Below are 13,781 nucleotides of genomic sequence, written 5' to 3'. Positions count from 1 at the left end.
CACTCGCCTTAATGAAAATGAGGTTTATAGCAATACTATACTATCGTTTAATAAAAATTAAAACTCGAGACTAACTAATATTATTACGGAAAAAGCGGGTGTTACAATCTCCCCTACTTCTAAAAAGTTTCGCCCTTGAAACTTAACGCGAGAAAAACGAAGGTAGGAAAGAAAAGAACGATTCTAATTAAATAGGATGATAAAAAAAAATAATCACCTCTCTCAAAAAGATATGGGTGCTTCGCTCGCATAGAGTCTTCAGTTTCCCATGTCTCTTCTTCGAACTTGTCGCACTTCCAAAGGACTTTAACTAAAGGCAAAACCTTATTTCTAAGGCGTTTTTCCATCCTATCTAAGATTCGAATCGGGCGCTCTTCGTAGGTCAGATTAAGCTCAATCTCCAGAATTTCAGACTGCATGACGTGACTAGGATCACTAATGTACTTCCTTAACTGAGAAACATGGAACATATCATGAACCTTTCCAAGATTAGCTGGCAACTCCAACTTGTAAGCCACCGGACCAATTCTCTTGATCACCTCATAAGGACCAACATATTTAGGACTCTAATTCCCTTAGATCCCAATCCTTTAAACACCCTTAATCGGAGAAACTTTGAGAAATACCTTATCACCCACCTCCAACTCCAAAGGTCGTCGTCTTATATCTGCATAAGATTTTTGCCTATCTTGAGCAGCCTTCAACCTTTCTCGAATCAGCTTGACACCGTCAATGGTATATTGTAGCTTCTCAGGACCCAATTCAGGAACTGCACTTAATTGATCCCAACACAAGGGGCTGCGACATTTCCTCCCATACAAAGCCTCATACGGAGCCATCTTGATAGTTGCATGATAACTGTTGTTGTAGGAAAACTCGACCAAAGGTAAGTTCTTCTCCCAACTCGCTTGAAAATTCAAGGCACAAGCACAGAGCATGTCTTCGAGCATCTGAATAGTTCTCTTCGTCTGTCCATCTGTAGCAGCATGAAAAGTTGTACTTATCATCAACTTGCTACCGATAGCTTTTTGCAAAGCTTGCCAAAAACAGGAACAAAATCTCGGATCTCGATCGAACACAATCTCCAAAGGAACGCCGTGATATTTGACTACCTCATCCACATATGCAATTGCCAAACGATCTAAACTTCTAGTCTCCTTGATTGGCACGAAACGAGTGCACTTCGCCAGACGATCTACGATCACCCAAACAGCATCCTTACCGCCAACCGTTCTCGACAATCCCATCACAAAGTCCATAGAGATAGACTCCCACTTCCATATAGGAATCGCCAACGGTTGCAACAAACCACCTGGTCTCATATGATCAATTTTAACATGCTGACAAGTAAGACACTTACTCACATACTCAGCGATTTCATTCCTCATGCGGGGCCGCCAAAATTGGAACTTCAAATCTTGATACATCTTATCACCACCTGGATGTACTGAATATGGTGTGTTATGCGCCTCACTCAAAATCATTACCTTCAACTCGGCATCGTCAGGGATACACCATCTACCTCGAAACTTAAGAACCCATCTGGATTTACTTCAAAACCAACTGCTTTACCATCACCCAACCTAGAACGGATCTCAGCCAACTTAGAATCAGCTACCTGCTTCTCTCGAATCTCACGGAACAAGTCCGGTTCAGCCACTATGGCATTCAAACAAGCACTACTAGATTCCACAAACTCCAAATTAAGCTTCCTGAACTCTGCACACAAATCATCTGATAAAATTCTGATAAAGCTAACAAAATGAACGGTCTTCCTACTGAGAGCATCAGCTACAACATTGGCCTTCCCTTCATGATAAAGCAACTCCATATCATAATCATTAACCAACTCTAACCAGCGTCTCTCTCTCGGGTTTAAGGCCTTGTTCTTTCTGGCTTTTTAGAGCTGAATTGAATCGAGTGAATCGAATCGAATGGAGTGAATCGAATCGAATGGAGTTGAACTAAAAATGAATCGAGTGAATCGAATCGAATGGAGTGAAATTGAATCGAATCGAATCGAATGGAGCTAAATCGAATCGAACTAAATAGAGCTGAACTGAACTAAGCTTATTAGAGCTGAATTGAACTGAAATAATATTAATATTAATAATTATTATAATATTAATTATTATTATTATTATTATTTAATTTTTTTTTTTTTGCAAGAAAGTTAAACTCATTTTATTCATCCAAATTGGGAAAGAAAATGAGAAGGGATCTTACAAAAAACCAATGACCATCATGGACTCACAAAATGACCAATACAAAAGGAATACAAAAGGAAAACACATGCGTTAGCTTTTAGTTGCCAACCAATTCTGCGTGTATCTATCACAGTTGTCCGAGAGCCTGAGCTTCATCGTGTGTTGAAGAGTAGTAGAGATCTGGTCAGGAGTAGAAAAGGCTCCACCGAAGATACGATTGTTTCTCTCATGCTTAATTACATAGACCATGCTAGCCACACAACTAGCTGCAACTTTGTTCCTCTATTTTTGTTTTTTACTACCCCCCATGAGCTTGTAGAGGTAGTCTTTCACATCAATTGCAGCCCTATACCAGAAAAACCAAGCCATAAAAGCATATTACGCCTCACCTGTTGCGAGTAAGGGCATCTGTAGAACAAGTGCCTATGCGTTTCTAGGGCAGCGTTGCATAGGCAACACCGGTTGACATGCAGAAAATCACGCAAGTTGAGGTTGTCGACCGTCGCGAGTTGTCGCTGCACGGCCTGAATTGTGCACATGCGGTGTTTTGGAATGACGTTGGAGGCCTTAAGTACCTCAGCCCACCTCGTATTATGGCCCCTGTCCCTGAAAATATGGTACGCCCTTCCAACGCTGAAATTGCCGTTTCTGACGCAGGAGTTCAGCAGCCGTTGTGCATTGGTGACCGAACCAACAACTTCAAGAAGGAGGTTTTTAGTTTTAATAATGTCACGCCAGCTTTCAGCATGCCGAATCCTTGGTTGAGCCTCCCAAATTGTGTGACCGTTGAGGTTGTAAGAACGGCTCCAGCTGTCCCAAATACTGTCCCGATTCTGGGTAAGGCAAGAGCTTATTATTATTATTATTATTATTATTATTATTATTATTATTATTATTATTATTATTATTATTATTATTATTATTATTATTATTATTAATTATTATTATTATTATTATTATTATTATTATTATTATTATTATATTATTATTATTATTATTATTATTATTATTATTATTATTATTATTATTATTATTATTATTATTATTATTATTATTATTATTATTATTATTATTATTATTATTATTATTATTATTATAAGGTAGCCACCATGAATCTAATTAGAATTGTTGGCACTTCATATTATTAATATGAAGTAACAACCATGAATCTAATTAGGATTGTTCGTACTTCAAATTATTATAAGGTAGCCATCATGTAGGTATTAATAATAGTAATATTAAAATTAACAATGTTATTAATAATATTATTATTAATTAATATTCATAATAATAATAATAATAATAGTATTAATTATATTAATATGAATATTATTGATTTTAATAACCATGAAATTCATAATAATTACAATAATGAGGATGACTAATTAATAATAAATTAATGATAATAATAATAATAATAATAATAATAAATAATAATAATAATAAATAATAATAATAAATAATAAATAATAAATAATATTAATAAAATAATATTAATAATATTAATAAAAACTATTAAGTTTAAGATTCGCAAAATTGAAATTGACTGAATTTAGTGGAGCTGGATCAAGTGAGAGTGAAATGAAATAATCGAATGGAGCCGAGAAAGAGCCGAATCGAATCGAATAGAGCCGAGTGAATCGAATCGAGCAATGAATCGAATCGAATAGAGATTGAATCGAATCGAATCGAATGAATCAATGAATAGAGTGAGTGAATCGAATCGAATAGAGCTAAGCTGAACTGAAATGAGCTGAAAATAAGCCAGAAAGAACAGGGCCTAAGTCCTTCTGAGTGAAAATGTATCTGAGACTCTTGTGATCGTTGTAGATGCGGCATCGAACTCCAGTCATGTAGTGTCGCCATATCTTAAGAGCATGTACCACAACTGCTAACTCTAGATCGTGCGTGGGATAATTAACCTCATGAACCTTTAACTGCCTCGAAGCATAAGCAATCACCATCCTATTCTGCATCAGGACACAACCCAACCCATTCTTAGAAGCATCACAAAAGATATCAAACTCAACACTATCTTCGAGTAAGGTCAAAACAGGAGCAGTAGTCAGCCTTGCTTTCAACTCTTGAAAAGCCTTCTCACACGCCTCAGACCAAATAAACTTTGATTCCTTCTTCAACAATTGAGTCATAGGTCTCGCCAGTTTAGAAAAATCCTTGACAAATCTGCGATAATAACCAGCCAAACCCAAGAAGCTTCGAATCTCGATGACATTAGTCAGACTCTTCCATTGCAAAACAGCCTTCACCTTAGAAGGATCCACCATCACACCTTCCTTTGAGATGATATGCCCTAAAAATGACACCTCTTTTAACCAGAATTCACACTTAGAAAACTTTGCACGGAGTTGCACTTTATGCTCACTCTCACCCTTCGAATAAATCAAGATGTCATCAATGAAAACCACCACACACTTATCCAAATACTCCCTGAAAGTCCTATTCATCTGGTCCATGAAAACTGTAGGAGAATTCGTTAACCCAAAAGGCATCACCTTAAACTCATAATGACCATATCTCGTACTGAAAGCGGTCTTCGGTATATCGGCCTCTTTAAGTGGAATATGATGATAGCCTGATCTTAAGGCAATTTTGGAGAACACACTTGCACCCTTCAACTGATCAAACAAATCATTAATCCTGGGCAGCGGGTGCTTATTCTTGATGGTTACGCGGTTCAACTCACGGTACTATACACAACCTTATACTACCATCCTTCTTCTTCACGAACAAAACAGGAGAACCCCAGGAGAAGAACTTGGGCGGATAAAACCCTTCTAGATCATTTCATCTAGCTACTTCTTCAATTCTTGCAATTCGATAGGAGTCATACGATAAGGTGCTTTAGCAATAGGTCTAGTCCCTGGTAAAAGATCGATAGCAAACTCAACGTCCCTCTTTGAAGGTATACCTGATAGCTCATCTGGAAAAACATCGGCATACTCATTGACAACTGGAACATCTTCAAGTTTCGGTAACGATGAAGCATTGGTCACCACACATAGATGTACTTGGTGTCCATTCCTCTGCATGCCAATAAGATTTATTGCTGAAATTAACTTGATACCTGGTTGTATTCTCATTCCATTATACGTCAACTTCGTACCACACGGACTCTTAAGAAAAATCTTCTGGTCTCGACATTGAAATCTAGCATCATAACGGGATAACCAATCCATGCCTAGAATGATGTCAAATTCGGCTAAGGAGAAACAAATAAGAGTAGCTGGAAGGATAGATCCCGCAATAAAGATAGGAACATCCTTGAATACCGTTGAACATGAAACAACTTCACCCGACGGTAAGGAAATAGGAGTGGTCTCAGCAGAATGGGAAACAAGAGCAGCTTTCTTGGCAAAGGATGCGGATATAAAAGATAAAGATGCGCCAGTATCGAATAAAATATAAGCAGGAATATCTGAAACTGTAAACATACCAGTAATCACATCTGGGTGTGCCTCAGCCTTAGCACGGCTCATCATGAAGATACGTCCCTTTGGTATAGGGACATTCGCTATAGCAGGAGTAATATCTTTCTTAGGACAATCAGCAGCTTTGTGACCCTGTTCTTTGCAATTATAACATCCTAAAGGATTACCCTTACAGTACCTCCCAGGGTGGTAAGTCTTCTGGCAATTGTAGCATACTTTGTCTTTGATCGAAACATTCTTCTGAAATCCCTTCTGGTTCCCATGCTTGCCCTTCTTGAAACTGTAGGGCTGCGAAGTAGAAGGAGTAAATGGCCTCTTGGAAGATTTAGCAGTCTCAGCTACCGATTCAAGTCTGACAGCTTCAATAGCACCCTCAGCCCAAAGAGCTTCATCATAAACACGAGCAAAAGTGTTAGTATCCCTTCTTACCATACCCTGGATCTTAGCCTTTATGCCCTGCCTGAAAAAGAAAGTCTTTTGTGCTTCATTAGGAATCATAGGTTCAGCGAAATGGGCTAGAGCATTAAACTTATCAGTATACTCCTGTACGGATAAATCCCCTTGCTTGAAATTAAGGAACTCTTCCATCTTCTGGTGTTTCAATTGAGCAGGGTAAAATCTTGCTTCCAAAAGAATCTTAAATATTTCCCAGCCAAAACGTGGTTCCAAAGTTGTAGTGGGACCAATCATAGCCCACCAACGGTCAGCTTCCTTCTCGAGAAAATATGCAGCAATGTTAACCTTATCAGCCTCTACAACACGGTAGATCTTTGCATTACTCTTGGCAATCCGGCTTGCAATATTAGTATACGGGTTCCATCATAAATCTTTGCATTACTCTTGGCAATCCGGCTTGCAATATTAGTATACTGGTTCTGGTTGTTATTGTTGTTGTTGTTGTTGATATTGTTGTTGTTGTTGTTATTATGATTCTGGAGCAATTGAGTAAGGGCTTGGAGAATAGCATTGTTCACATTACCAGGTCTGCCTGTCATCTCTACTCTAAATAAGACAGGGTTAGAACCTAATAATGGTGCTAATCACCCAAACAAACACACAGACACATGCAGACTACCAACTTAGGTCCTTAACTGTCTACCCATCTCTCATTTTAGTCATTAAGGTTAAGCTTAAATTTTAATATTTTATTTGGGTTTACCGAGTGTGAGCGTTGGGAGCAACCATGCTATGATACCAACTGTAACAGCCACGGTAAAACAAGAATATAAATTAAGTTCAAGGTGGCGAAAACACCCTGACACCGCGGTAGCTACTAAATAAAATTGAGTTCTCAAATGGAAATATAAGGTCTACGGGGAATCAATACCCCTATATCCGAAATGAAATAAAGTTTAAAACAAGAGTCAAATAAAAACTAATAGAGAGCGCTAAAACAATGGTGCTCGCTAGCTCACTCGATGCAACTCCAGCAATAATAATAAGCAACCATCAACCACATGTGAGTCATAAGAATGACTGCCACACTCAGTGGGGAGTAACTCGGATGTCCTCCCAACCATATTACATCATGATAAAGCAACCAAGTAATTAAAACAAATCAATAATGAACAAATGACTTACCAATAAACATATATACAATTAAAATTATAAGCTCATTATAAATTAACACACTTTAAACTAAATAAATCAAATGACTCATTTAAAGGTAAACTTATTAAACAAACATATTAAATCAATTACCACTCAGTAAGGCGAAACGTCAAGGCAACCCATCATTGTTACCTTATCCCTACGGTCGGACTACGTTGAATATATACGGTCCTAGTCTAAGTATGGCCACACTTTCGGGATAAACGTACCCCAATTCGATAATCACCAAGCCTATAAACATACCGGCTGATGACCCCATAGACTCCATATCAGCCTATAAACAGCCGGGATAATAGGACAACTCCGATCTGCCTAGACTGCCCATACACACACCTATTAGGATACAAGTGAATCTGATAAATTAAGACGATTCATAATTACTGGAATTGGTGAACTAATTAATATGAAGCAAAAACTATAAGGGCTAAGAGTATGTAACTGCAACACTCATACCAATACGACGCAGCAAAATTAATTAACAAAAGTACATACACAATACTATCGTATATTCTAAACAGTAACAAAAATAATAAGAGGTATTCTATTATATTTTTCATGACCAATCACCAGACGTAACTTTTCATGCAATATACTCCACTGTTATGATTTAATAAGCAGGCAAAACGAAGGCACTAAAACTATCACATATTGGTTATATTATAAACATCAATTGGTCTCCCTTGTGACGGGTTACTATTTGTGCCGGATATTTTGTGAGTTAAAATGGTAACAAAATGGGTTAGTGGAGAAAGGGAACCACATGAATAGTGTTGCAGAGAGAGAAAAAGTGGGTACTTTGTGAGGTAAAATGGTATCCGTCACTCAAGAGTGACGAATATGTGCCGTCACAAACAAGAATTTGTGTATAAACCAATTGGTCTCCCTTGTGACGGGTTACCATTTGTGCCGGATATTTTGTGAGTTAAAATGGTAACAAAATGGGTTAGTGGAGAAAGGGGACCACATGAATAGTGTTGCAGAGAGAGAAAAAGTGGGTACTTTGTGAGGTAAAATGGTATCCGTCATTCAAGAGTGACGGATATGTGTGCCAAATCACAAACAAGAATTTGTGTATAAACCAATTGGTCTCCCTTGTGACGGGTTACCATTTGTGCCGGATATTTTGTGAGTTAAAATGGTAACAAAATGGGTTAGTGGAGAAAAGGGACCACATGAATAGTGTTGCAGAGAGAGAAAAAGTCTAGCTTACTTTTCGTAATTGTACAACACCATTAATCCATTATTAAAACCAAAACTATCATTAGTTCTAATTACTAACTAGACGACAAGATTAAAAAACACTTAGCCCATATTAACCATTACTCATATTTACAATGGTAACATATTTAATATTAATGTTTTTAGAAGTCAATACAAAAATAACCCACGCAGACATGCATGTTATGCATACTCAACGAAATCAACCTATACTAGTAGAAGAACGAAACTCGTACAACTATATACGCAAACGGCAACAGGACTAACTAAACCAAACTACTAACAATCTTCATTTGATCAATCAACATAAGCCAAACGTGTAAATAACTTGCACCATTATTAATCAATCTAGCATACTAGACCGCAAAACTGCAACGTCATACCGATGACAGTCGTCTACGTTACCTTTTTAGAGCTTAGTATTTAACGGAGTCTTCAACGACGTATGAATCGGCATCCCGGTCGTCTGAGTTTGAATCTATGTCGAAATCGGAACGTAAATGACGTTAATCTTACATGTTTTAAAGCTACTAGGAAACGTAAAATAAGAACTGAACTGGAATGAAATTGGTACGAAAGTGAAGCTTACCGCGAGATGAAGAGGATAGCGCAATAATTACTGAAAACCGTTAAGAAACGAGAAAGAACGGAGCTGCCAAAAGTGAGAGTTTCATTGGCAAGAATAACAAATGAGTAGAAATAAGTTTGGTTTACGGAAATAAGGGTTATGTTTCCCAAACATCAACTCATTATATATTATTTAAGAACAACCCTAATGGATACGAGAGATATTTCACCAACATAATAGAAAAGTGGGTTTGTTATCTTAGCTGCCTATCAGTTACGGTTCTCTATGAATAGCTTAGAGATTAACCCATCGCTAGACGGTCTAGCACAGACCATCGCCTTAATGAAAATAAGGTTTGATACGTGCATTTTATAGTCCTTTTTGGCCTTTCTATGCACGTATTTCAATGCTATTATCGTAGTTTTATGCTACGAAATGCCCCGAATATGCTACTTTGGTTTGTTTTATTCTATTTGCAGGAATGGACCAGAAAGTAGTAAAATCGAGCCTTTTACCGTCCGTTTAGCATGCATTTGGAGGAAGAGTGAATTTGGAGCGGGAATGTACCTATTTTGAGATGCGCAAAGAAGAAAGATAGCTAGGCGAGCAAAGGAAGAACTTCAAACTGCTAGTGCCTATTTTGAAGAGCCATATCTCGAGTTCTACAACCTATATTCAAGTTATTCCAATTGGAAATAAAATCTTGTTCTCTTAGCTTTCCAACGCCACCGGAATTGCCCTGTTTTCCCAAGTAACGACGAAATGGCAGCCGTTTGAAGTTCAGTGCGCGAAGCAGGAATTGTGCGCTGGAAAATACTCGATCGAGTATAATTATGTTCGATCGAGTCCTTTTTCTACTCGATCGAGTAGTTGCATTTTAGGGTTTACTCGATCGAGTATATTTTTCACTCGATCGAGTGGTTTGAGCTTTATTTTACTCGATCGAGTAGTTTAAAAGGGCTCGATCGAGTGGTTTCTATTGGGCTCGGTCCTTTTTAGCTTTAATCCGTCATTAGGTTAAATAAAAGTTCTATTTTCTTATAAATAGGAGGAGGGACGTCATTTGTAACTCGCTTCCCTATCTCTTACACTATTTTACAGTACTTTTTCCCTCTTACTTTTCTACTGTTATCTGCTTTCCGGATTTTACCCTGTAATTCTCCTTTCTCTTTTCCTCTCTTTATTTAATGTTTATTCTTTTACCATTTGCTCTTCCCTTTATTATGTCTAGCTAATTTCTCTGCTAGGATTAGGTGATTCGATGGACTGTTGTTAATTGCTAATTAGGTTTATAGATTTGTCGTTGTTGTTTTAGTCTATGTTGTTAATCACTGCTATAATTGTATCCTGCTAGTTGAGTCAACGCAATTAGCTTATTTAACTTTGGTAAGCCTTGACCTAGACCGGATGGTTGGAAGGGGTGAGACCTGCAGTGAGCAATAGGATGCTTTAGTGAGGGCGGAAGTTAAGCTAATAGCATTTTAGGGCGAATTGAGACCAGAAGGAAATATTCGTTGCCCCTTAGACTGACACATTGACTAATATGTGACCGTAACTGCAATTAATTGACGTTCATTGATGAACCGACATCCTGGTTCCCTCTTTCTTCCGTTAATTTCTCTTATTCATTTTTCTCTTGCCTTAATCTTATTAGTTTAGTTCAAATATTTAAAACCCCCATCTTGTGACGTAGATAGACCGAATAGACACGTAGATAGTGATCGCCTCCCTGTGGAGATCGACCCTACTTACCGCTGACTTCTGTTAGTAGTAGCTAGGTATTTATTTTTGGTACTGAAACGACGGTATCAAGGTTTATAACAATATTATACTATTGTTTAATAAAAATTAAAACTCGAGACTAACTAATATTTTTACGGAAAAAACGGGTGTTACACTTTGTATGTGTTTTCCAAATCAATCACAAAATTATTGTGTAAATAAGATTCATTTTCAAACCTTTCAAATGTCCATTTGAAAACCAAATAATGCCGAATTTTTCGATTTTCAAATTTCATTTTTTCAAAAAAAAAAGCCTCTTCAAAAATCCTTTTCTTTTAAAAATCACTTTCTGTAAAATTCCATTTTCGAAGTTCAAGTCAATTATTAAATTTTCCATAAATAAAATCATTTGTAAATTCTCAAAACAAAATCAAAAAAAAAAAAATTAAAAAGTCCAAAATACCAAAAAAAAAAAACGACTTAAACCAAAATATTTTCAAACCATGTAAATGTAAATATGTAAATTCAATTGGGCTAAGTTAGAGTCAAAATTCAAACCGACTATGTCCTAGTCGGAACTCTGTCGAGTCATAAACCCGTCTTCCTTACATTTTGAGTCGTTTCAAATTCAAGTCAAGTCCTAAGGCATCGCGCTGTCATTTTGGACCCCCCTACCCCAATTCAGTTAGGATCTAAACATTTCGGCACCTCGACTCACACACTCGAGGCTAACACGTCGAGTCGTTCCAAAATCAGTCTCTCAAATTCTCCTAATGACACGTTCGGACACACATACCCAAACCTCTAGTCAAGTCTATCTTAAAACACACGACTTAGAATCAACACGTGTCATCAATCTCGTCAATCTAGCCAACCATATAAATGTCACTCCGTCAAAGTCAATACTCGAGTCTAAAGTCAAAGTCAAACACCGTGAGTCCAAACACGAGAAGTCATTCAGGACATTTCTTGATTTCACAAGTAAAGAGTCCAGTTATCCCGTCTCGTCCTCATATATTTTCCTTCGTATATCCCTTGTTTGTCGCCTTAGTATGCGTGATCCCATGTCGAATCAACTTGTAACGCGCGTCATTTTCTTCTCAGTAGGAATTCTGCGATTTCCAATGAAAGTGTTCAAGAACGTTTTTCTGTCGTCGTCGAATAACTAAGTACTACAGTCATTAAGCTTCAGGCCACCGTCGAAGACTTGAGCGCTCGTGTAATCAATATGGAAAAAAAGATAGACATGATGAGACCTTTACTACCTTTTCGGACCCCAAGGCCAGGTTATAGCTTCGACATAACTCACCCGTCTAAGAAGGCCAATGAAGACAAGGGAGTCAACCTCTTAGAAACCCCACCCAGAAGGCCGAGACGAGCTCATAGGGAATTCATTGACATCGGAACCACATATGAAGTAGCTCTACAAAGACTGGTTTCCCAGGGAAAACTTCATCCAATTGGTCCAACCCCAGACCCTGAGAAGATATTGCCTAGGTGGAAGGGCAATTCATATTGTCAGTACCATCGAGGTAGGGGACACAATACGGAAGAATGCTTTTGTCTAAAGCATATTATTTAGGATATGATCGAGGATGGCAAGCTTCCTGTGCCGCCTTCCGCCAAGAAATCCAAGAAGATCGACCCTCTTAGGTCCAATATCATTAAACATGACCATGAATCATTCCTAGATTGTTCTCACCTCCTCGCTCCTCATGACGATAAAGAGATCAACGTGCTTGAGGAAGAAAATATCCAAAGTGGAATGCTCATGCTTTCCATTGCCTTCAACAATAAATTTTCCAAAATAGAGGGAGCCATTGATATTCTAAACTCTCGGTTTTCTAACATGGAGAACCAGTTTACCAAAGTGGGTAAGTGATAAGTAACATTTTAGTCATATTTTAACCCTCATTTATAGCTTATTCCGACTCGATTTTGTGTGCCTTAATCGTTAAATAGCTCATTATTTACTAATTTATAATAATTAGTCACCGTAGTTATATTTAATATTTAATCGGGTTTTATATTTAATATTCGTATCATTACTATTACTTTATTATTATATTAATTTATTATTATTATATTAATTTGATATATAGGTGAGGCGGAAAGCAAGACGAGAATAAAAGTGAGACGGGTCAAAGGCGAGTCAAGCAAGGTGAAATAAGTCGGAGTTGAAAACGTAACTAAATAGCTCAATTGACAATTACAAATCAAAAGTCAACCAAATCCCGAAGTTAAACTCGTCCTTCATCACCTTCCTCGTTCACAGCAAACACCTTCACAATTTTTAACCATCATTCACCATTACCAACCTGCATTCATCATCATTCCAACAGCCCGACACCGAAATTCAATAACAGCAGCAGCAGCAGCAGCAACACCCTACATTCAAAACGAGCTGCACACTTCACCACAACCATCACTCTCGCATCATCCTCCCCTACCGTATTCATTTCACCATCAACTCCCTGCATCGCCGTCATGTCTGCATCACCCAATTCACCATTATTCATTCACACCTCCAGTTCACCGGCAGCCACTGCCACCAACAATCACAACAGCAGCGACAACAACCCACCTGCATCAACAACCGTCATCACCACTCGTACCCATTTACGCCTCCAATTTCAGCATCACCACGGTGCTCACCAGCCACGGACCAACCACGATACACCGTTGCTCCATCTCAAATCGTGCATCATCAGACGAGCCCACCACTTCCATCATCATTGATTCATTTCCATTAACAACCACCATCACGCTCTGAGCCGCCTCACCGGCCGCCGCCTCACCGGCTCCCAACCCGCAACAAAATTCAAAATGGCTCTCAGCCGGTCAAACATCTGCCGACACCCTCACCGGCTCTAAATCCCATCAATTGCACCTCAAAGTTACAGCGGGTTTTGTGCCGGTGCACAGCTGGCGGCCGGTGAACCAGCTGAGGCCCCTTCTTTTGACGTGTTGTCGACCTTTTCCCCTTCCCCTTTTTGCTTTTGTTTT

At 38.3% G+C, this 13,781-nt stretch overlaps 1 protein-coding gene across 1 annotated transcript; it reads right to left on the bottom strand.

The window, feature by feature from the left end:
• Positions 1–5,020: 5,020 nt before the first annotated feature.
• On the bottom strand, positions 5,021–13,538 carry LOC141607662 (uncharacterized). The gene is made up of 3 exons (XM_074427017.1): positions 13,431–13,538; positions 13,094–13,163; positions 5,021–6,408 (listed from the first exon to the last, which is right to left on the bottom strand). The coding sequence occupies exons 1-3, from the start codon at positions 13,536–13,538 to the stop codon at positions 5,021–5,023; spliced, it is 1,566 nt and encodes a 521-aa protein (XP_074283118.1).
• Between the last annotated feature and the right edge of the window lie 243 nt (positions 13,539–13,781).

This window comes from Silene latifolia, chromosome 10, assembly GCF_048544455.1.
Source record: "Silene latifolia isolate original U9 population chromosome 10, ASM4854445v1, whole genome shotgun sequence".
NCBI classification, from domain to species: Eukaryota; Viridiplantae; Streptophyta; class Magnoliopsida; order Caryophyllales; family Caryophyllaceae; genus Silene; species Silene latifolia.
This window is presented reverse-complemented; position numbering and strand designations above follow the sequence as displayed.

Bases quoted from the DNA above. Each gene is read 5' to 3' on its own strand.
- LOC141607662 (XM_074427017.1), bottom strand. From the start codon at position 13,538: ATGGTGGTTGTTAATGGAAATGAATCAATGATGATGGAAGTGGTGGGC. The intron at 13,164-13,430 runs GTGAGCACCGTG...TTTTGAATGTAG, and splicing joins TCGTGGTTGGTCCGTGGCTG to GGTGTTGCTGCTGCTGCTGC. The intron at 6,409-13,093 runs GTTGGTAATGGT...ACCGTGTTGTAG, and splicing joins TGGAATGATGATGAATGCAG to AGGCTGATAAGGTTAACATT.